This window comes from Topomyia yanbarensis, chromosome 3 (genome assembly GCF_030247195.1).
Source record: "Topomyia yanbarensis strain Yona2022 chromosome 3, ASM3024719v1, whole genome shotgun sequence".
In the NCBI taxonomy this organism is placed as follows: domain Eukaryota; kingdom Metazoa; phylum Arthropoda; class Insecta; order Diptera; family Culicidae; genus Topomyia; species Topomyia yanbarensis.
The window spans coordinates 305,791,621-305,816,422 of record NC_080672.1 but is presented as its reverse complement, the minus strand read 5'-3'; the positions used below and the strand labels follow the sequence as shown (position 1 = coordinate 305,816,422).

Genomic DNA, 24,802 nt, shown 5'->3' with positions numbered 1-24,802 from the left:
TGTACATTGTTAATATTTTATGGATCAATGTCAGTTAATTTATGGGACAAAATTTATCATTTTATGGAACATTTCCAATATTTTTATGGGGCATTGGTTGATTTTAATTGCTCTTTTATTGCAATTTTAGTGCTCTTTTGCGACCATTTTATGGTTCAATTTTACATAATCTATGGATCAAATCACCCTTTTTTATGGATCATTCACACTGTTTTATGGATTTTCAGTATTGTTTTATGGAACATGGACAACTTTTTTATGGATCGTTTTACAATTCTTTATGGATTATGTTAAATATTTTATATGCAAAAGTATATTTTCCCGTTACGTAAACGTTACTGAGAGCCTCTGAGAGATGCACTTTTCAGAGAACTTTATCAGGAGCGGATCCAGAAAAAAATTTCGGAGGGGGTCCAAAATTTCTATTTTGAAATGTTCGTTCGAAATATGTAATACCCTCATTTAATTAACATCAGTTTTGGTGGTTGAATCTGGTTTTCAGTTTAGAACGAATTTAAATTAGAAAAAATTTTAAAATCTCTCAAGGCGTTAAAAATTTTCGGGGGGGGGGGTCCGGACCCCCAGGACCCTCCCCCTGGATCCGCCACTGACCTTTATGGTTGTCTTTTTTCAATCCTATCCGGATCCTTTCTTCCTAGTTTCTGTGGTTTTGGGCTCAGGTAAAAGTGGGGTTTTTGTCTGCGAACGATATAAGCTGTATCTGGCTCAAATAGAAATTAAAGGATATTATCAAAGAGGGCCTGAGATTTTCGATTCATAAGAAATAAGAAGTGATACCAGCATTTATCAGAACAAGATTCTTCATGGCCCTTGGAACGGTAAAGAGGTATTGAGGAACATCGAGATTTTTACAAGGCTAAATTTCCTAAATCATTTCTCAAAGGTATTAAACTGGAAATTCAGGATAACCACGATAATCGAATATTTTCTACAGTTAAGACGATGAAGTCGTTGAAAATTCCCTAAAGCAAAATTCAGGTTACATAATGAATTTAGAAAAGTAATTGCTAATGTACTTAAGCGCAAAGTTTAAACAGTAACAATTTGTAGTATATGCAATTCCCCTAGTTTAAAATTAGTCAATAGGCCTGTCTGGTGTAGTGGGCAAAACAAATCGACTTCTTTTTTATCCTCTTAATTGTTAGTATTGACCCTCTAGAATTGTCTCCCGTAATCTCGGTGGACACGCTGAACTCGCGCATATTTGCTGTAACACACGCAGATTTCAATCTATCGGCAACAATTTTCAAAAAGCTAACAGCGATAAAATATACTGTAAACAATACACTCTAAACTACTTCTACCTAAATTTTCAAGAGACAATACCCAATGGGTTATTTTCTACAGCGTTTTTTCCGTGATGCAATTTGATGTGGGACACCCTTTAATAACGTTTTTCTCGAAACCGCGTTTTTCAAATTGGCGGACACGATAACTCAAAAATTAATCAACGAATTGTCGATGAACCACAGCAAACTGAATAATTTTACATTAAAATATGGGATTTTTCGGTTGTCATGAAGCCATTTTCCGAAACTCGAACTTTTTCTATTTTTTTTGGTTCATCGAGTAACTACAAGTCTAAGCTTTACAAATCTTATTGAATTTTCTGTGTCAGGCGAGATTTCATCAAAAGTGTTCGCTGCAGCACTCCTCGACGTAGAAATGTTTGGACGTCTACTCTTGGATCGCTCGTATGTGCTCTGCGCGACCGAAAATATTTTTTTTCGCACACAATGAATGTATAAATAGATCTTAACATGACACAAAAGAGTTGTCTTGCCTTCAAAATCGTAAATCAAAATAACTTTCGGTTTGAGCACTTTACACCAGATAATAAATAATAAAGTGGTCACAATAACGGTACAAAACTAAAATAGAACGTGTACAACGTAACGCCTGACAATCTGCAACTGAGACATCGGAAGCCTAAGCACATGTCTTTTTTGTGGTTTGTAGTCACTGAACTTCAAAAAGAAATATAGTTTGTCCATTTATATAACATTATCAGCGTGCCCTTAATCATGTTTGATCAATTTTTGATAAGTGCCCGTTTATTTGCTTCTTGGGCAGTAACGATGATAGATTTTTTTGCGAGTTGAAGTTGAGTTTCCATGTATATCCTTCCAAAACAAAAACGTCGAATACGCAAATAATTTCTGTAATAAGCTTTCATCATATCACGGCATCTGAGTTAGAGATCAAAGGCTGAAAGTCAACAGCTACAAAATTAATTACCAGCATTTCAAGTGGAATGCCAACCTTTCTGTCCGAGATGTCACAAGCAAGTACGGAATATCGTCGGTAATCATGCATCCAGCTAAAAAACGAAATTGACTTCACCTGGACCAATCGAAAAAATGACGCTCTTATTCACTAAACAACACGTGCCATGGAGACATGACCGGAAACTATTGGTATGGAAGAACTCACAATCTTCTAGCATCTGAACCGTACACTGACAATTAAGTATCTGATTCACGGTCCGCGTTCATCTAAGAACACACGAGAATTTGCGAATGGACACACGGTTAAAAAATCGAATTTATACACGTGACATAGAAACGTCCACGCGACCTACAAATGTCCATTCGACATGCAAAGGCCCACGCGATCGGACACCTTTACTTACAAACGCCCGAGGCCTTCGCGATGATTAAAAAGATGGGTGGGTAATGTCTGCGACATAACCGGAGAGATGTAGAATACATAAGGAACACGTTCTTTAAATATTTTGATACTCATTGGAATTTTCGGACAAAAGGTGATTTGGGCGAGGAATATTTCAAATTATTCTTTACAAAAATGATGTTGGTCCTGAAAAGGACCGGTTTTGTTGGCGTTGTTGGCCTTGGTGAGGGAGATGGCTAACGATGAAATTAATTGTTAGCATGAGGAAGTCGCGTAGTACTGGCCAATGGAAGAACAGATAATAATTGATTCCTGAAAATCAATTTTTCTTTATTCATGTAAATTATACATACTTACAAATCTAACAGAAGATTCCTGATCATATTTCTGAATCATTAGTGCGAACATTGTGTAATTTGGTTAAGTACAATGAAAGTTACAAACTTTCCAAACTCGACCTTCTGTTCCTTCAGAAATATTGAAATGGGGTGTCTATATTAAACCGTTAGTCGTGGTCACAATAAAAAAAGATGGGTGGGTAATGTCTGTCACATAACCGGAGCGTCGTGATTTCAATTCGAGACGTTAATTTAAATCTAATAATATTCAACAGAATCACGTTTGAATGGGAAATTTTCAAATAATTCTCTATGGTAATAATGGTGGTTCTGAAAAGAACCTTTGGTATCGGCGTTGGTGTTGATGGTGATGCGCTGGATCGTTGGATATTTTTGGCATGATAGTTACGTGCCTGGCGAACTGTTTTGTAGCCTCGAACAAAACGACAAGACTGGCTTCTTCGGGTACCATTACGGCTGAACTTTATAAGCTTAGCTCGACTTTGAAATCTTGCACAATCTCACGAATCAGACACTAGTAGGGCCATTTTGTTTGCTACTAGCACGGAGCTGCACAAAAAAACCATTTAATGCAGTTAGTTCACGGGGGCTGCCAAAAAGCTTGAATATAAGCATGCGACTTCAACGTTTCTCTTAAACACATGCAACAACACATTCGTTTTGGTAATACTGATAATAACAGTAGAAAGGAATGGAAAAGCAGTGCACGAAACGAGCGAGAGGATAATTTAAATTTTTGCTCCGTGTGCAAGCTACTTCTTTCCACACAACGTATTATGTTGCTTGTTGAAAATTTGCTACACACCTTAAAATGAAAGTTTCAGTTTAACTCTCACTAGAACACAATTGATTGGTCCTGAAAAGAACCGTTGCTTTTATTGTAATTTACGCCCACTCCCACAAACCGACCAAGTAGGCATCACTGGCTTCATTACGGCTGAGTTTTGTAAGCGTAGCTCGACTTTGAAGTAATTCACAACCTTACGAACCAGACGCTGGAATGTTAGCCAGCGGATTAGTTGCTCCGTTGCCCTTTAGTTGGGGCGAAATACTAGCACGGCGACAGTTCCTGATCGGTAGTTGATTGCGATGGGCCACCAGTAGCTGGGGCACTTTTGCGGACCGTCATCATCGCCAACTGCTTTCCTCCGGTGGACTGGCTGCTTGCTAGTGCTTGAACGAATACGAATGATGAGAAAAACCGACCGACCAATATTCATATATGAAAACACGAGAAAGCACTACTATCGCTCTCTCGCTCGTTTTCGTGCCATTCCTGTGCCTTTCCTTTCCGTTCGGCTACCAATACTAGCATAACCAAAACGAATATTCTGTCTTTCCATCGCCTTCAATTTAGTGGCCAGTGCTAGCAAACTTGCATGTTCAGTTTTTCAATAACAACATTTTCAATATTTTCAAAGAATGTTGCAGATTTGAAAAGAAGGAAGGAGAAGATTTTCACAAATTTAAATTCTTTTGTCTTATTTGTTAGCGCTGATAAAGGCTATTTAGTTTGCTACTAGCAAGGAGCTGCACAAACAAATCGATTTATGCAGTTAATCAACGGAGGCTGCCAAAAAGTTCGAAAAAAAGCATGCGACTAGTGTACTTTGCATATTCTATATTTTATCAATACTAGAGAGGATCAATAAAATAATTCAAATTGTTATAGCGACATGCAATTGTGGCAACACTGGCCATGAGATGGTGGGAGAACACGCACATTCGTTTTAGTTATGATTGTAGTAGCAGCAGAAAGGAATGGAAAAGCAGTGCACGAAAACGAGCGAGAGAGGATAATTTAAATTCTCTTTCTTTCTTTCCACACATCGTATTTCTTATATAGCTTTCTGAAAATTATTTGTTATACACCATAAAATGTAAATTTCAGTTTAACTCTTATTAGAACACAATTAATTGGTCCTGTAAAGAACCGTTTATTGTTTTATTGCGGGAGCATAATTCAGACGCACTCCCCGCGGACACGGTGAACCACTTTAACTCTTATTAGAACACAGATTAGTTTCTCTGTTGCCCTTTAGTTGGGGCGAAATTCTTGCAGGGCGACAGTTCCTGATCGGGTTGCGATGAGTCACCAGTAGCTGGGGCACTTTTTCCGACCGTCGTCATCGCCAACTTCTTTCCTTCGGTGGACTGGCTGCTTGCTAGTGCTTGAACGAATACGAATGATGAGAAAAACCGACCGACCAATATTCATATATGAACACACGAGAAAGCGCTACTATCGCTCTCGCTCGTTTTCGTGCCATTCCTGTGCCTTTCCTTTCCGTTCGGCTACCAATACTAGCATAACCAAAACGAATATTCTGTCTTTCCATCGCCTTCAATCTAGTCCTAGCAAACTTGCATGTTCAGTTTTTCAATAAAAACATTCAAACAATATTTTCAAAGAATGCTGCAGATTTGAAAAGAAGGAAATGATTTTCACAAATTTAAATTCTTTCGTGTTATTTGTTAGCGCTGATAAAGGCTATTTAGTTTGCTACTAGCAAGGAGCTGCACAAACAAATCGATTTATGCAGTTAATCAACGGAGGCTGCCAAAAAGTTCGAATAAAAGCATGCGACTAGTGTACTTTGCACGTTCTATATTTTATCAATACTAGAGAGGATCAATAAAATAATTCAAATTGTAATAGCGACATGCAATTGTGACAACACTGGCCAATTGCTGGCTGGGGGAACACGCACATTCGTTTTAGTTATGATGGTAGTAGCAGCAGAAAGGAATGGAAAAGCAGTGCACGAAAACGAGCAAGAGAGGATAATTTAAATTCTCTTTCTTTCCACACATCGTATTTTTTATATAGCTTTCTGAAAATTATTTGTTATACACCATAAAATGTAAATTTCAGTTTAACTCTTATTACAACACAATTAATTGGTCCTGTAAAGAACCGTTTATTGTTTTATTGCGGGAGCATAATTCAGACGCACTCCCCGCGGACACGGTGAGCCACAAAGCACTATTTTGCATCCTCGAACAAACCGACCAAGTAGGCATCGTTGGCTTCTCGGGGCATCATTACGACTGAGCTTTGTAAGCGTGGCTCGATTTTGCAGTCCTGCACAATCTCACGACCCAGACGCTGGAACGATAGCCTACTCTGTTGCCCTTTAGTTGGGGCGAAATTCTTGCAGGTCGACAGTTCCTGATCGGGTTGCGATGAGTCACCAGTAGCTGGGGCACTTTTTCCGCCGTCGTCATTGCCAACTGCTTTCCTTCGGTGGACTGGCTACTTGCTAGTGCTTGAACGAATACGAATGATGAGAAAAACCGACCGACAGATATTTATATAATCGCGCTAATATGCACTACTATCGCTTTCTCGCTCGTTCTCGTGCCGTGCATGAGCCTTTCCTTTCCGTCCGGCTTCTAATGGCCTAACCAAAGGAATATGCCGTCTTTCCCCCACCAACTGCTCTCGTCAAGCAACCCAATGCGAATAACCATAGGAACAAACATGTAGTGGACCTATATATAAACTTTTCATTATTTTATTGTTCGGTTGGTCCACCATTTTGACGGCTCTGTGCGGGATGGGCTGAAAATTTTCACTTTTCCGAGTCGTTTTCGAAAGATTTTTCAAAACACATTTTTTTTGTTATTAGTGCATGTTATACATACTTCAAATTTTAATACAGCATAGAGGAACATATTTGCAACAAATTGGCCTAAAAATCAAATCATTCTGTTAAGTATGATAAAAGTTATTAACGTTCAAAATCTGACGCGGCGCCGCAGCCGATATTTTGAAACGGGACCCCTATATTGAAAGCTTAAATGTATTCTACATTAAAAAAATGAACATGCAATTGCGATCAACCACGCACAACTGCGTCTAAGATTTCGCAGATACAAAAACGCCCCGATTATTTAGTGAACGCTATAACACTTATTATCTGATTACTGCGGTTTCAAGCGCGCACAAATAAACGCTCATTCCCACGCGATAGTATCCATACGCGCGCTCATCTGACCCATACATTGCATACCCATGTAATCGTAGTGAGTGATTCTGACGGGGAGTCCTTACAAGATCCTAGCTCTACAGCTCCAGTAGGACAACTCTTGAAAAAAAATCATTGTTTTCAACAAGTTCAGAGCAGAATTTCACAGCTACACTAGAGTAGGGGAGCTCGGGGCTAGTTGGCGGTTGGGATAAGTTGGCGGAATCCCTTTTTCTCTGTTTCTATTAGACATATAGCGCTGCTTCTTCTTGTGTACCTCAAGTTATGTGAAACCCATTATCCAATGTATTTTTGTTGCAAAACGTTTCGTTTTGTAGAAGTTCCCTCCCCAAGGTTGAGGGGTTTGACGGTATTGCAAACATCATCAGGCATATTGCGTGCATCAGCGTTAAAGATCAACTGCTTTAAGATGGTTATTGCATTACGCCTCGATAGTTGTGCATCGAGGAGACCGAGAGGGTTTATGCGCCTTTTTTATGTTCTATGTTTCTTCATACTCTGCACCTGCGCATACAAACGCTCAACCACTGGTCTGTGCGCGGTGATGTGGCCGACTGGCGGGTCGAAGTGCATTGACTTTTGCTGTGTGCCGTGTTTGCAAATATTGTTCCACAATTTTATGGCGATATTCGTGGACGGGGCTGACAGTGTGTGTCCATTTATCGGTCGAATTCGTCATCGTGCATATACTAATTAAATTATTTTAATAATTAAATTAATTTAATAAATACATAGGTAGAGACCTATTAGTTATCGCTTTGTAATAATCGTAGTTTTTCGTACTAGTGTACAATTGTTATGTGCTAGTCGTATGTTTATCTATGCATGTGTTTGTCTGAGTACAGTGACAGTTGGGTCAGGGAATGTATGCAGAACTGGCGTATATGATAGAATAGTGGCTAATACTACTGGTGTTCAATTTTTGCATTTGGTTCTATTCATTCGGGAAAGTCGGATTGGATAAATTAGGGTATAATGAATTTACCGACGCACGTGAGACATCCATTCCCGACCAGCATAGCATGATGAAAGTCTAACAGCATGCAATTGTCGTTAATGGTAAATATAAAACATTTGCTGCATTTAGACGAGTTTGATTGCATGTTACATGTGTTTTTCTATTTTACTTCATTAGTCTGTACTTTTGCACATTTATTTGTTTGCTTTTCCATTACTGATGTATACCATAGTATCGGTTAATTTATACACTTCTAAACGCTGTCTCAAACATTTACCCACCACTCGCGCGATCATGAAACGGGCACGTCCGGAAGTCTTACCTCGGTCCAAGCAGTATGGACTAATGTCTTCAGTTGAACCAATCAAAAAAGTTATATTCACTAAACAACACGTTCCATGGTGACATGATCTGGAACTCTAGTGATATAGGAAACGGACTCTCTTCTACCATCTGTACCATACACTAAAAATTAAGCATCAGATTCACGGTTCGCGCGCGATCAAACAAGAATACATGCTACATCTTTATGAAATCGAAATTATACACGCGAAGTCACATACACGTGACAAACACGTTAATATACAAATGCTTGAGCCCTTCGCGACCATCCACGGAACCTACACCAGCGATCTCGTAAACATGATAATATCCCGGTGATAAAGTGGATGTCTCAGCTCCTATAAATTTGTACACGCTAAGTCACATGAACGCGAGCACATGTGACAAACGCGTTAACATACGAACGCTTACGCCTTTCGCGATTAACAACGCACACCTACGTTCGCGATCGCGCAAACCTTATAACACCCCGGTAATAAGAAGAACGTTTTAGCACCTACGAAGTTTCAAACGCTGTCTCACACGCGAACCTACAAACGTCCATTTTCGCGCGCTCATGAATTGATCACGTCCGGAAACCATTACTCTCTGTCCTAGCAACTTAGGTCCATACACCAGGACCAATCAAAAAATAAAGCTTATATCCTATAGACAACATCACTGGGAACTGTAGTGATACGGAAATTCTCAATTTCTTTTAGCATCTTAGCCGTACACCAAAAATAAAGTATTAGATTCACGGTCCACGAGCGATTATCCATGAACACACGCGAATATGCGAAAGACACACGGTTATAAAATAGAATTTATACACGTGAAGTTACATACACGTTAACACACGCGACATACAAACGCACACGCGATCGAACACGTTAACGTACAAATATTCGAGCCCTTCGCGATGATACACGCGATCGCGAGTCCCTATGCCCGCACATACCTGATCCGTACAATGAATATCACATTCAGAATAACGGTCCGCTACAATTGGCGTAAAGCAGTGTTTGAGCGCCATTGCCTGTCTCGTCTGCAAATCGTAGTATGTGGTTCTGACGGGGAGCTCTTCCGAGAACTTAGCTCTACAGCTCCAGTAGAACATCTCTCGAAAAAACGTATAGTTTTGTAGAAGTTATGGGCGATATTGTGTTTTCGAGCATATCAAGTAAATTTTCTAAATTTTAATTACTTTGTGTTATTTAGGGTGATTTTCAATCCCGAATGATTATATTTTTCGATAGCGCGTGAAAAGAGCTTTCAGTATCCGTATAGCTATTACATCTACCCACGAACAAAAGTTATTTTTAAATAGTTTTTTTTATAAAATATGCGGTTAGGGTAAGTTGGCAATGCTGCACGCAGGGCAAGTTGGCGGTATTATTTACAGTGCAAAAAAAGTCAACAAATATTATTTCTGGAATTCATGTTAAAGTAAGAAAATCTTTTTCTTGTTTATCTTGTCAATGCAGGAGGCATTTACTTCGGCCGATCGCTTGAAGAACTTCGAAAATTTGCTTTTGAATATGGAGTACACGTCAAAGTCAAAATGCATATAATGAAATATAATAGTAAATGTTGATTAATATACGGAAAATCTTGAAAAGATATTCAGCACGTTTCAAAAGGCCCTTGAAGTAAATAAATCTCTATTTGATTACTTAGTTTTTGGCGCATTCATACATACCGCCAACTTACCCCGGGGCCGGAGCAAGTTGGCGGGTTTTCCGCGTCACATATTTTTGTTTCTAAAAATGAGACAATGCTTAAAACACTTTATTAAAATTAAGAATTGTTGCCAATAGTCTGCTCTTTTATGCCACGTGTTCTATTTTGCAAGATCTAGCTACATCAAAGCGGTAAAAACGATAACTGAACACACCGACAATTAGCCCTGGTCTCCCCTATCACTAGTAGATAATTTTATCTTAAGATATAATAGTGTGTGATATCTTTTAAACTATATTACACCCCACTCCCGAAATAGTTTCCTTTCTCATTTTCAATATGTCAACTTTTAATATAAAATATATTCAGCGTACTGAATTCAACAAGCAAACAGTGCATTTGTTGGTGGGAATATTGTGAATAGGTTTTCATATAAGAGACAATATATAATCATGTTTCGAATATTTTACAATGATTTTTTTGTGACCCGCAGGAACAAAATTTTGATCTTGCCACGCTTTACTATCAGATCGAATATCCCACCCATAAATGTTAGTTTGATATCCTGAGAAGGGAACATTAGACTGTTGCAGTAATACAAAGTAAAGTACCACAAATACAGTCGAAGAATGTCTTGGATGCACGCAAAGATTCGAGTTGTCATTTGAAAGTCTGCATCTTGATCAAATCCCTCGCTTTTTGCGTAAACTTTGTTAAAATGTATTCATCGAGGAGTGGAATACATGTTAGGGTTATGAGATCACAACTTACTGCTTAAAATGCAAATGATTTTTAAAATTTATTTTATTTTTGGGAAACGAAACCAAAAAAAAGCAATAGCTCAGAAGTTTTGAAGTTCAGTCCGAACTTGAGAAACATTTTTTTGGAGTCAAGAAACTCGGCAGTATTTCGATAAATTCGCACAATAAAATTGCTGTTATTTACAACTCTACAATAGTAAATTCAAAGGAACCAACCATCTCGTTAACAAAGAATAGCTCAAAGAGCAAGAACTTCTGAATAATAAAACGAAGCCTGTTAGGGCAGATTTCAAATAGCTTCCTGATCAGGAGTTTTAATCGGAGGGGAAAGGTAGACATTTCCAAGCATATGATACTATCGAAATTCGCTAATATCTGGTTTATTAGGCTGTTTGTACCTCTGGCTTTTGCTGAAGTAATACGATTGTTCCGGTATTGCTTTGCGGTAAGAATGCCAAGGAATGGTATGTCGCCAAAAACGTGCGGATGGTGCCAAAGACCAAAACCACTGTAGGATTATGGCATATTTTTTAACGAATTCAGCCTTGTTAATTGTTGATGGATTTCCGCTTTTTATCGACCAATCGATTCATACAAGTCCAACTTAAAAAGTGCTAGAAACTTATTTTTTGTTCCAAATCTACACCATTCAAAAGTTCGTATTATTGTGAGATCATTGTGATAATGTTGTAATACAGATGCAGCTTTCGCATACGCTCCAGTGTTAACGGACTTTCATAACTAGACCATCAATCGATTCAGATCATTGTCAATAAAATATTGTTCTCAAATTTATTGTGTATTTTGAAAGTACACTATTGAAATCTAAGTACACTATTGCAATTTGTAAAAAAAGTTTCAAGAGATATACTTCTCGCAAGCTTGAGCAACACTTTTTCTAACACAGACCTTATTATCATACCTACTCATAAGCGTTACACATACATCATTGTTTGATATAGAGGCAATATTTCTGACCGGATCTATTTCATTACCGTTACTACTCTTGGAAGCTTGATCAAGATTACTGCTGCTTCTGTTGCTGGTAGGATTGCGCTGTTCATAGGCCTAGCGTGAATTGCAAACAGCTAGTATGATGCTGAATCACTGCTTCAAACCGTGCGTATACGCCGTAACGACGAGGTTCAATCTGAAATTCCCGAAAATCTGTGCTGTTGCAGAAAGTGGGTAAATGTGGTTGTTATGCACAAAAGGCAGTTCTTTCATCTGCATCGCAAAGTTGATAAAAGAGGTTGCCGTGTTTCAAACATGAGCTGTTGAAGGCGTTCATTGATGAATCATCGGAATCACAAGACAAACATAGTTATTAGCAAACCGTCTATTAAAAACGCTTTTCTTTGAGGTGTAGTTGAGGCGACCCTTCGCTAGAAAATCAACATACTCACTGATGGTGAAACGATGTACTTAGATTTGTAGTTTCGGTTTCAAACAACCCTAAAGCAGAAGCTAGCAAGGCATTACTGTTATCCGAGTATCTTAAAATGATTTACTTCTTATTTCTTATTTAGTATGCATGAAGTGGTTAAATAAACAGTAACTATTTTGAAATATCACGGTATAGCCATCAACATTCTTGTGATTCGGGGGTAGTCCGTGTCACCCTGCCACTGTTCATCGTTTCAAAAATTCATGAAATATCATCAAATACACAACCACTGCTCTGGTCTGGCGATTCAGAGGGTACGGCACTGGTTTCGAAAGCTAATCATCGTACGTTCAAGTTCCAATAAGGAAGGATTCTGAGTGTTAGTGGGATCGTAGGACAACCTTTGCTTTACTTTTGCATGATAAAATTACAGTTCCTATAATTTTGGGTTGTGGATATATTAACGGTCTTTTATGTGAATTACAACATGATGTGAGTTACATATTTAGGTGCGGTTTTATTTTGACTTCCCCTTCAAAATAAAACATAAAAAATGCAAATAGTTATGAAATCTGAGTTTCGACTTCGTCTCATCAGAATCCGATACTATCTTCTTGAAAAGACTAGGCTAGCGCCGAATTGATACTAGATCCAAAAACGAAAACACTATTTGTGTTTTCGAACAAACAACTAGTCCTGCGTGATATCCTGAAAGGAGTTCCGATTAAGCTGATGAGAATTAATGAGATTGAAACTTGGTTTGGCTTAGCAAGCCAGTGTTTTCGCAAATTCCATCACTAATTTAGTTATAGGTTTTGTGCCCTTCACGCGCACAAATTTGGGTTTAAACAATTCTCCTTAATGGAGAAAAAATAGTTTGTACCTTAATGTTTCTCTACTAAAGAGCATAGTATAGTGGCCAAACGGTAAGTTGATCCGAAAACAACGGTCTGGATAATTTACAGCAACATTTAATGGATAGACTTTCTATTTGTTTGGTATATTATTTAGTTTCAAATAGACTCCACATCTTACACACAACAAATTCGATCTTTCACGGAAGAATGCTGGAAATTCACACTAACAGCTAATTTATTGAATCTGTGAGCAAGGTCTAAACAGTTTCCATAGTTGACGGAGAAAACGAAAAGCGATAAAATATACAGAATGATACGTAAATCAATATTTGTAATACTAATTACTAATACTTACAAACGCAGTCCTCCTGCAATGCAATGAAATATGGTAAAAAGATAGAGATACCAAGTTTTCTTGAAAAAGCAGACCAAAAGCTTTGGGAGGTAGCCATCCATTTATCGAACTCCATGGAAAGTGATGGTCTCTCGGATTATGAGATAATTGAGTGGATCTTATCTGATTGATTAGATAATGTCGTATGCCATTTTTTTCTTATGCGTGCTGTCTAAGATCAATGTAATGGTTTTGATTCGAAATTCCACTAAATTCAGAGGGATTCAGCGTCTTTAATATGCCCCACAACAAGAGGATGGTTGGTATGCCTCACAACAATGGGTGGAGCGTTTTAGCCGGTGATGAGCTGTTGTGAATGCATGAATAATTCTACACGCACACATAGTTTTAAGCCAAGCTAAACACTAAGATAGTAACTATAATATTCTAGTAAGTTACTCGAAATAGTTCTATCAAATCCAACTGTCAAATTGGTTGCAATGCTATTGGAAAAAGTGGAAAAAAATAGCTCTTTTGAAACTTTTGTGTATATTGTTGTTTTGCAACATATTAAAGCATAACCATAAGAGATCGCCCGTAGTTGTTACTCCGTTATTGACCAGAACCAAACTAGGTTGAAAAAATGTTCTTTGGAACAACATTCTTGCGAATAACATGATGAGCCACATTGTAGAATCTATATTGATCCCTGCATGCTGATCAATACCGACGCCGGCCACGTCCGAATGCAGATCTTCAGGGAAAGGAAGCAATGTTAGTCCGATACATGTTGCTACTAGAGACCGAGAAATCCTCAGAATCTCCACATGTATCACGGGAAGAGGAGAGTTGGTAAGTGTGCCAATAACGTTATCATGTAATAATTGCTCTATGCAGCTGGCTGCCGAGAATTTGAGAAATTTATCATTTGTTGGTTAATACGATTAGCAAGATAAGCAACTTGAACTCCGGATAGCCGGCTACAAGCACCACTGCTTATATTGTTTTGAAAACATTCAATCACGCGACGATTTTTTTTCGTGGTTTCTATCGTGTCGGTGTTGATTTTACCCGGCGACCGTTTGATAAATGCGTAATCTTATACAGAAGGTATTTTCCTGCGTCTTTATTTTTTCTTGTGTCGAGTAAATTGTGTGTAAATACCGAGTGATAACACGTTATACAGAGTTATAATAGCTCGAGATGTTATAAATCAACGAAAGTATTTCCTATTTCCCATATCGGATTGTTTGTGAAATACACGTATACGAACGATTATATCGAACATTGAAGGGAAATACAGAGGATCGTTAACTTGATGCACGGACTTGTTAACAATAACGGAACTTGAAATTAGATTCATTAAACAGACGCGGCGAATTTTCAGTACGTATTGACCCGCGATCATCGATACCAGTCAAATCAAAGTGCTATTGGAGCCGACCTCCGAACAACTATTCATTTTTACGGTATTGTATTCTAGATCCGTTCGCACCCTCTCATTCTGCCACTATCGGTAGAAGACCGACAGCACCCAGTAGCCGATCTAAGGACCAAATGTCATCAATAGACCTAGGCTCGCGTGGAGGCATGAGATAGAATTGAAAGCTAACCAATGAACATGACAGCAAAACACTTATTCTTCGTGCTGACATAACTGAAGGTAATTGCCAACCGGTCCCCGATATCTCTCGCGAACTGTCAACTCTCAAACCTTATACGTGATTCAAGTCATCATTCCACTCCAACAAGACCATGTGTCCTCCCCACGCACACTGAATGCTCTGTGGATCAGTTCCCCCGTTGGTAAATCAAACCCCAAACAAACATAGAAATTAGTTTGCTCAGTCCAAAGAAAAGTTGGCCGACCGGCGGATACGTGTTCCCTTACAGTGCCCTCGCATCAACGAACACCCAAAATTTATATGCGACAAAATATCTGCAATCCCGAATATAAAGGAACAAAATCCTCTACTCATTTGCAATAAAATAAGAAACCAACAAAACAGTTGAATATCCAAGGCGGCTCATTTTCATAGATAGCACCGCTGATGAAACACCCAACAAAAATAGGTGACAAGGGACGCGGACGAAAATAGCTGAGCACCGACCGGCTGGTTTGCCACCTATTTTTCGTGCGAAGAATTTTGGGGCGACATCTGGTAGTCGCTAGTCGCTGGTGAAACGCCAATTATTTGAATATGCCAATTTTTCTTATTGCCGTATTTTTCACTTTTCGGATAGATTTTTTTTTCTCTAAAAAACCATTTTTCACTATTTTTAGAATGTACACTGTGTTTCTAGATGTTTTCTGTGCACTTTTATTGTCCTTGCATCGGGAATCGATGTGGGGAAAAGATTTTTTTTCATGTGCCGGAATTCCATTTTCACAAACTGTCACTACTCGCGTCAGTCATAAGTATGCCGAAAAATCGATCATGAACCGACAAATGGGCCTAAATAACAAATGTACACAAACGGAGATTTGATTAATATCTTAAAGAGGAGTAAAAACACTTCATAAAAAATATAAAAACTCATTTATAAATATTTCACACTTCATGAAAATAATAAAAAAACAAAACGACGGATTTCACTTTCAACTGTAAACAAACCGCCAGGCGGGTTACGCCTCTGTATTTCTAAGGTAGTGTATACGGGCGAAACTAACAGCATCATTGTTTACAAGGTCCGTAAACAGAATCGCCCTAAATAAAAAAACAAATGCTTGTTACGCCCCGGGGGAATAACAAATTTTCCTCTCCAGCGAGCACGGCGAAAGCCACATTTGATTTTTGTTTTCTGGCGACACTGCAGGACGAAATTGAGAGTCGTCAAGACAAGAGGGCAACTCGAATATGGCCTAATCAACATTTCATAACAACACTCGGCGAAATATTTTTTTGTCAATTTTATCAACGAAAACGTTATTATATAAAACATTTTAGTTACGCTTCCGAAAACTAGTATTGTTTCAAAGTGTTTCAATACATTTGAAAGCGCAGTATGCAAACACTGTTAAAATACGATTTAATTTTCTGAAGCTATCTTTCTCGATTCGATATAATTGCGACTTCGGCCCTTTGGTCGATTCATGATCACATTTAATGTGTTTATATAAGTCACTTCACGTTGTATAATCGTTAAATTGCACCGTTATTCACACTTTCGATAACAGGAGGCAGTAAACTGTGCCGAAAATGATGAAAATTAACCAACTCGAAGGGAGCTTAACGAGGGTCCTATTGTTGTTTTGCAACATATTAAAAATACCAAACTAACTTAGTACGTTGATTTCATGAAACGATACTGTTATCAGTCATTTTTACTTTTTAGATAATTCAGGAATCCTGGGAATTGAAGAGCGGCATTTTGCCCCGGTGGGCCTTATTATACCCTTTTACCCTACTTTTGTTTTCTTTTGTCAGTTTTCGTAATCTCGTTACCATACGCTTCTCAATATGTCCGACGCATTCTTTCTTCCGTACGAATAAAAAAACAAAAAACCATTCACAGACGCTCAAATATACATAAACCGTCAAGAATGGATCGGTAAATTCTTTAAACAATGATTTTTCCATAGACAAGTGCCATCGTGGTGCCCCGCACTTAGTATCTCAGATACGGCAGGAAATGGATACCTTTCGGTTCCTAGAAACAGGACAAGGAATATGATTTTCACCAAATCCTTTCTGTGGCATATTCTCAGATACATATAGATTAAAATTAAACAAAGAAAAAAATCGATTTTTTGAATTTTGATAATTCAATCTGATGCAACAACCATTTAAATAATCATTAATACACACTAGAACAGAAAGAATAACTGGTAGAATAGCTGGTGGGAATTTAGTATACGTGGACATTACGGTTTACAGCGCTCTCTGATTTAGTCGATTGATCCGCTTCATACCTAGGGGACCCAAGAGGAGATCAGGAAAAAGACAGAAGCGGAATCAATGCCAAGTTTTAATTGCATTACAGACGACTTAGCACGCGTTGTTAGGAGCAGGATACCTTGGACTAGAGAAAATAGAGGACTTGACGTTACTCATTTCGATACAAACAGGCGCAAAATTTAGTCCTCCTCCCGAGGACCGGTGTTTACTTGGCAGACTGTTGCTAATTCGTCCGATTTTGCAAATTTTTTTTCACGGGGCGGTTCGAGATCCCTTAAGCAGTCCTATCAGCCTGCTAAAAAATAAATGAAGCCGTAACGCGGGTGGCGTCATGAGAACTTGAATAGGAGCTCAAAACAGCTTGATCATTGTTACTTCAAATGTGTATGACCAAGACCACATATCAACATATACAGTAACATGAACAAACGAACGGATAGAGAGCAATAATTGTAGAGCTAAACGTGTGGATTTGCTACTTTTATTATAATCTATACTAGTTTGAAACCGTAGCAATCAGTTTATTCTTTCTGAATTTTTGAAGTTAAAAGTAGAAAATTAGCTGAACGGTTAAGGTGAACTAATTCCAACCAGAACCCACGAGAAGGTTTCTTCAAAGTGGTTTTGCCGCATTTACCGAAACATTTCGAATGGTTTGGTAAATTTTCAACGCTAACTACATTGCTTATTTGAACTCACTTTTGGATTTGGCGTGTCGTTTTCGAACGTAATTCCCCATTTTGCGAACGAAAAAATCATATGTTCAGCAAGAAACCTATTCAATGAACGACAAAATTCAGAGAATTCATCTTCGTCCTTTCCTTGCCTCTTTCGTCGCTAAATGCATGAAAAAATAAAACAGTAAAGGCGATGTCCCCTCCTCTCTCGATTCTACGAAAACGAGTAGCAGCAGCAGCGACTTTCGTTTTCCTATGGCAATCCGAATTTCAATTTCGTTTTGATGCATGATCAGTAATTTGCGATTATCATTCATTAAATGAAATTAATGCAATGTGCATCTAATAATGCAACTAGAACATAGTTAAAATGAGAAATATGCACACCGATCAGGCTTCCGTCTTACAATACCATCATTAGCTCGCAAATCTACAGAATCGAGCATCGACATATAAATATCATTGCTAGTGTATTTTCGTTTCCCCAGCATTAAGGTCAATATCGAAGTTACCAATATCATTATGAATCTCAATGCGAAAACGAGCATGCGGAGAGAATAATGAAAACGCTCTGCTACATGCTTGCTTTGTTCTAGCCCGTTGTCTCATTTTCGATTTCGCAATGTAGTGGTATGGAAAGAAGCTTCGTTCTTTCGTCAGTTTCGTCTGATTTCGGCAAATGAAAAAAACATTTTCCGACTCTGGTTGGAATCATTTCACAGACTGTATCAACTTGCCCCAAAATTCAGTGTACCATTTTGCGGTAGGGCCCGTACTTGCTACTTGTTTGCGATGTAGATCTTCCTGAAGTGACATTTCATAAGAGCGCTTCGTTGCATTGTAAGCAACTGATTTAAATGAAAGGTAGGAAAATTATCTATATTTTACCCACAATAAACTTTATCTGCACAAATATTAAAAAGATACTTTTGGGACGAAAACCAAACGAGCTGCTTACACAATCAAAACAAGTGACTAAACGACGTCCATTTTGTAGGATATTTGGGCAGCTTTTAGGGTGGTCTGATACACGTAGATCCGTGTCCTCTAAGGGTTTTGAATAAAGGATATGTCCACTGTATCAACATCCCCTGTGTATCAATCTGCCTCGGTCTCTCCTACTCGATTTTCACTCCTTCCTTTACTTCCAGAAAAAAGAGAACTAGCGGATATAGGAACATTTCTCTCCTTGCTGGTGTACTTTCAGTTTCTTCTTGTACAGGAACAAGCCTTACTTGCTAAACTTATACTTGCTTATTACGCAATCAACATAGGTACCTGTCCGAATACGTTTTCATCACATTGGTACAAAGAGCTGCTATGAATGCAATGTTTGATGGTTTTCATATATTTCAAAAATTCTTTTCTTCATTCCACAGCACCGACGAAGATGCCCGCCAGGCAATGATGATGAATGGAGGTAAGATAAAGGAAGTTCAGATCACATTGCTTCTGTCGTCCCGTGCCCAAATGCAAAAAGTGATCGAGGAAGCGCGCCGAACGACGATGTCATTTATGCAGCTATCAGCACAAAGCTCGGCACCGCCCCAACCTGCGCCTGTTGCGGCAAAGGTTCCCGTTCCGACAACGACGGTATCTCAGCAACCGCAACCGCCGGTGATTAGTTTGTCTGGATTCTTGGCGCAAAATTTGAACTCGCAAAAATCGCAGATTATGCAGGCACAGTCGATCTACTCAGAGATTCCAGGCTTGGGATTTTTGAATTCTAGTACCGGTATGTTTCAGCCGAATGCTCCTGCTGCTGGATTATTCTCAGCGTTAAATGCGCAGTCATATAATAGTGCAGATCCGAATTCAGCTTTTGCGCAGTTATCCGAGCAGTTGAAAAAGGCTACGGAGGCAGAGAAAAAAGCTGCGGCAAAAGGATTGACCAACGCCAGTGGTAAAGTCGGTAGTAGTAATCTTAGTTCGAAGAAGGAGTCTGGAGAAAAAAGTAGCCGCCGTAGTAGATCTTCATCTCGTGAACGGGATAGGCGTCGATCATCAAGGGATCGTTCTCGGTCGAGGAGTCGTGACCGTGATCGGGGAAGACGTCGTAGCGGAAGAGATCGTAGTCGCAGTAGAAGTCACGATCGGCGTAGTCGAAGCCGTAGTCGTGATCGTCGTGATAGGCGACGTAGGTCTAGATCGCGAGATAGACGTGGAAGTCGATCGAGAGATGTTAGTCGGGAGAAGGAGTCAAAGGTTGACAAGTCTGCGAGAGGAAGGGTTTCCCGGTTTAGTGATCGCGCTGAGCTGAAATCGGCAAATACTGCTGCACCCATCGCTGTACCAGAGGTAGAACAAAAGCCATTTGTTAGTCCATGGGACACTCCGATTCAATTGAATTTGATGAAATTATCTGGTAGTAGTGTGACGAAACCGATTCTACCACCCGTCATTGCGCCGCAATCAGTAGCGATAGCATCCAATCCGTCTGCGACTCGTAATGAGCAGCCTCAGAGTAGTTCAAATAACCAGTCCAATCCTCAGGCGAGCCTATACCCTGCAGTGAATTATGGCTCCTTTCAGGCGTCAAAGCCGATTAGTAGCGAGCATTTGAGTAAGTTACAGGAGCTGCATGCCATGCGTGATCCAAGAGCCTTTCAAGGTCAACCAGGTCAAAGCCACAATCGAGGTCAGGGTCACGGTCAAGGATCCGGTAGAGACAATAATGGGTTCGGAAAGAACCAAAATCAGAACGCGTATAGCTACTCAAAGCAAAATGATGAACATAATTCTGCCTTTAGGATGTCTTCCAGTAAAAACAAATCATCGGAGGATAGCTTCAACGAAAGGCATCATAAATTGTCTGAACATGACGACAGATCGGAATCATCCGATGAAACGGAAGGGCAGTCAGTTAAGATTTCTAACATGGATACCTCCACCGGCTATGGTGAACTTCGACGATTTTTCTTCGGACAGTCGATCTCTAGCAATGGAATAAAGATGATAAATGATCGAAATGGCAAGAGGACGGGAGTGGCGTACATCAGGTTTCTAAGGAAGGATGGCAAAAGGTATGCTCTTTCGAGAGATGGAATGGAATTGAGGCGGGCGCACGTGAAGCTTGAGTCGATAACGGATAAGGAGTTTGAAGATGCTATCGATTCATATCGGCCGACTTATGATGATACTAAGAATAATTGGGTAGAACTAAACGATCAAAACGAAGACAAAAAATCCGAAGATGTGATCGAGATAATGGACGATTCAAGTGAGCGAGGAAATAAATTTGGGTCGCTGGTCGTTTGGAATCTACCGAATATGACAACTGAATTGGATTTAATGCGAATCTTTTCTGATTTTACTGTGGTTGAAGTACTGATCATCAAAAACTACAAGAATCCGAAGCAATTTGATGGATACGTTAAGTTTCATCGGTTGGAAGACGCCCGTAAAGCTTACGACAGTATACATAAGCATTACATTAGAAACAAGCGGGTGTACATAAAATTGTGTACCGACATTGAGTACGATGCGGCGAAGAATGAGTATGATGAACCTGAGGATAATGACGGTGTTGTTGCGGTTCAGCCATCAACTGTAGATTTGGATGATTCGGTGCAGGATATTGTTGAAGATTCAAAAGGATCCAAGAGCGATGTCGGTGACAACATGGATTTGGTTGTCGAAGAAAAGGCTCCAGTTGATGGAGAAAAAATCGAGCGACCCTTCCATGATCTTATGGGTGATGATCCGCCTTTGGATCAGCTGATTGATTCTAACAGTCGACAAGTGGCTTCAGTTTCAGAATCTGAAGAGGATCAATGGGATGTGAAACAACCACGTGATCCTAGAAATATTTTCAGTCGCAATTTCAGTAAGCCGCCGTATCAGAATCAGCAGCAATATCCGCAACAACATGCTGCACTTCAGCTGCAGCAACATTTTTCGTCACCACAGTCTTCACTGCAGCAGCAAAATCAACTGCAGCAATCTTATTCCCCGCAGCAGCAAAATCAGCTAATGCCACCTCATTTGTTGCCGCAACAACATTTACTACAGCAGCAAAATCAACAACAGCAACCTTTTTCATCGCCACCGTATTACTTGCCTCCGCAGCAAAATCAGCAACTGCCATCTTATTCTCCCCAGCAGCAGTTTTTTCATCAACAGCAAAATCTACAACAACCTCCACTTTCATCTCCACAGCAGTCTTTACTGCAACAGCAAAATCAACAGCAACCCTATTCATCGCAACAGCACTCTGTACTTCAGCAGCAATATCAACAACAGCAATCACATTTATCGCCGCAGAATCCTTTATCTCAGCAGCAAAATCAACGATCACAATCGCAGCGACCGCAAGAACAACACCGTGAGTCAGTCGTCGCACCGCAAAAGAGCGTAGGTGGATTCGGAGGTGAATTCAGCCGTGATCCCCGTCGTCGACAGAATGTTATGAATCAGCAACCTAACGAAAGTCAGAGCCAGACTGGATTTCAAAGCGATAACACCCGAGACGGTGTCGATAACAATAAGAATAATTATGGTTCTTCACAATCTCGTTTTGGTGCATCATCGTCTTTTATGGGACCCAAAGGTAATGACCGGTACGATCAACTATCGACCAATTCAAACGATCAGAGCAACGGTAAAACAACATTTATAGTGATAACCAACCTTGAGTATGGGCTGCAGGAATCGATCGTCAGAGAATTCTTTGATCACGAAGGATTCAATCCGAAGCATGTGCACTTCATTCGCTCTCATACCGGTCGACCAACCGGTGAGTGCTTAGTAGAATTCGATACTCCACAAGAAGCGGAAGCTACAATGTTGAAAAATGGTTCACAAATTGGCAAAAGAAAAGGATTTATAAAACATTTGGATAAACATCAGGTTATGGACGTGATGCAAAGGATAAACCGTGGTAGAGGAGGTCGTGGGCAAAAATTCTATAAAGATGGAAATAATTTCGGTGGGGGCTACAATAATTTCGGTGACCACAGTAATAACTTCAGTGGAAGCAATAACTTTGCTAGTAACAATTTCGGCAGAGGAAATTTTGCAAATGATAATTACGGCGGAAATTCCTCTGGCAATGATAGATCTGCAAATAATGCTTCCGGTGGATTAAGTGACAGTAATTTCTCGGAAAATAACGGAAGGCAAAGGATAGGTAACTTTGATAATGATCAAAATCAGAATTTTGCATCCGATAACGCATCTTCAAACATAGATCATGATGCGTGCAATAATCAACAAAATGAAGTGGATTATTTTGTTGATGACTCCCATGATCAACCTGAGGAAATACCGGTAAATATTGATGAAACCAGTCAAGAGGATGTAAAAGATCAGGAAGAATCCGAAATTCCCGAAAAACTCACAGAAGAAATACCCTGTACCGAACAGTTGGCTGTACAAGAGCCTGCTGATACACCCGCTATACAGTCGGAACCGGAACACCCGGAAGATCAATCACTCCAATGTATCTCACCGAAAAATGATGGTCGAGAACCAGACGATCCGCCACTGGATATGCCCTGCCAACTGCCTGATCCTGATACAAGTTGCGATAATATTATCATTCTCAGTAATCTACCGTTTCGCGCCCGGAATGAGGATATAGCAAAACACTTTAAGGAGTATAACGTAACTGTGAACGATGTCAAGCGAAGGTATATGCGGGATGGACGAGCTACCGGAGAAGCAATGGTTCGGTTTCAGAGCCCTGACGATGCACAGCGTGCTCTGCAGTCGCACCAGCAGCGGCGATTAGGAGGGCGGTACATACGGATGAAGATTCTGAGTGAATTCAATTAGCATGGTAGTAGATTGAGAACAAAGATGGTTTGAACATTTCTACGCTGCTGAGATCATATAAGATGTTTCATTTTATATCATTCAGCTCGGACATTAGAATACGAAGCAAAATTGGGGAACTACATTTGAATGAGTGAGTGCGTTTCGATTTTATGAATTAGAACTGTAAATAGTAATTGATAAATGAAATACATATGATTAATGTATCCTAATACACATAATTTTAAATCGAAAGAAATTATTAACGAAGTAGAGAACATATCGGTTGAAATGATGTACGGACGGTATTTATGCTGTTTGGCTTCCCTGTGCCGATAATCAACCATTATTCAACTGATTTAACAACTAAAAAGCGCATCAGCAAAAGTTTATGGTTACGCAACAAACCGCGGCAATGTTGCAAGTGTTGCTTGGGCTCTTAGTATCAGAAAATACAAATTACATATTTGTATTTGGTATCAGATTGTTAGCTTTGCAACTTTAGATTTTTGATGATTTCGTAGTTGGCGTTTGATGCGAATGGGCAACCCTCCGAGTTGCACAGATGATGTTCATGTTGTGAGACCCCGATGAAGCTGTAGACGCACATGGTTTTCCTGAATATGAAAACAGTAGCAAAAGGCGTCTTAAATTTGATATTGATGGCTTTAGGAAGATGATTTTATATTTTTATGACTAGCCATGGTGTTCGATGACGTGAAAGCAGTTACCTCTCCACGAGACCGATAACCCACAGCCACGTTTTAGGCGTTTAGATTTCAGCTGAGCCATTTTGTCTGCTTGAAGTTTTCTCTTGATTTGTCGTTCAGTTTTCTTTCTTTCCTTTTCCTTCAACTCAGTCATTTTATGGAGGGGGTAAGGGTTTCAGCGCGAAAAAAACTCTTTTTTTAGAACTTTGCGTGAAGCGAATTGATCAAAACTTTTGTTTATTAAAGTTTATCATTTCAACGACATACTGTAAGTTTTGTATGCAAAAATATCGACAAACGACTCGGTGACGAAGCTTTTTGTATAACGTCTCTGGAAAAAACATGATTTGCGGTGTTACCTACCATTCTAAAACTACTTGACCGATTTCTTTTAAATTTTGCATATACATTCTATGTACAAAAATAACTAACCCCTACGCAGAGTTTTTAAGATAATA

At 39.4% G+C, this 24,802-nt stretch overlaps 1 protein-coding gene across 1 annotated transcript in view; it reads left to right on the top strand.

The window, feature by feature from the left end:
• The window catches only part of LOC131692430 (uncharacterized), an 87,684-nt gene extending 63,817 nt beyond the window's left edge, over positions 1-23,867 (top strand). The window contains exon 3 of the mRNA XM_058979474.1: positions 19,260-23,867. Within this exon, the coding sequence (XP_058835457.1) occupies positions 19,260-23,655 (4,396 nt within the window). The 3' untranslated portion in view covers positions 23,656-23,867. The remainder of the gene's footprint in view (positions 1-19,259) is intronic.
• The last annotated feature ends 935 nt before the right edge of the window (positions 23,868-24,802 follow it).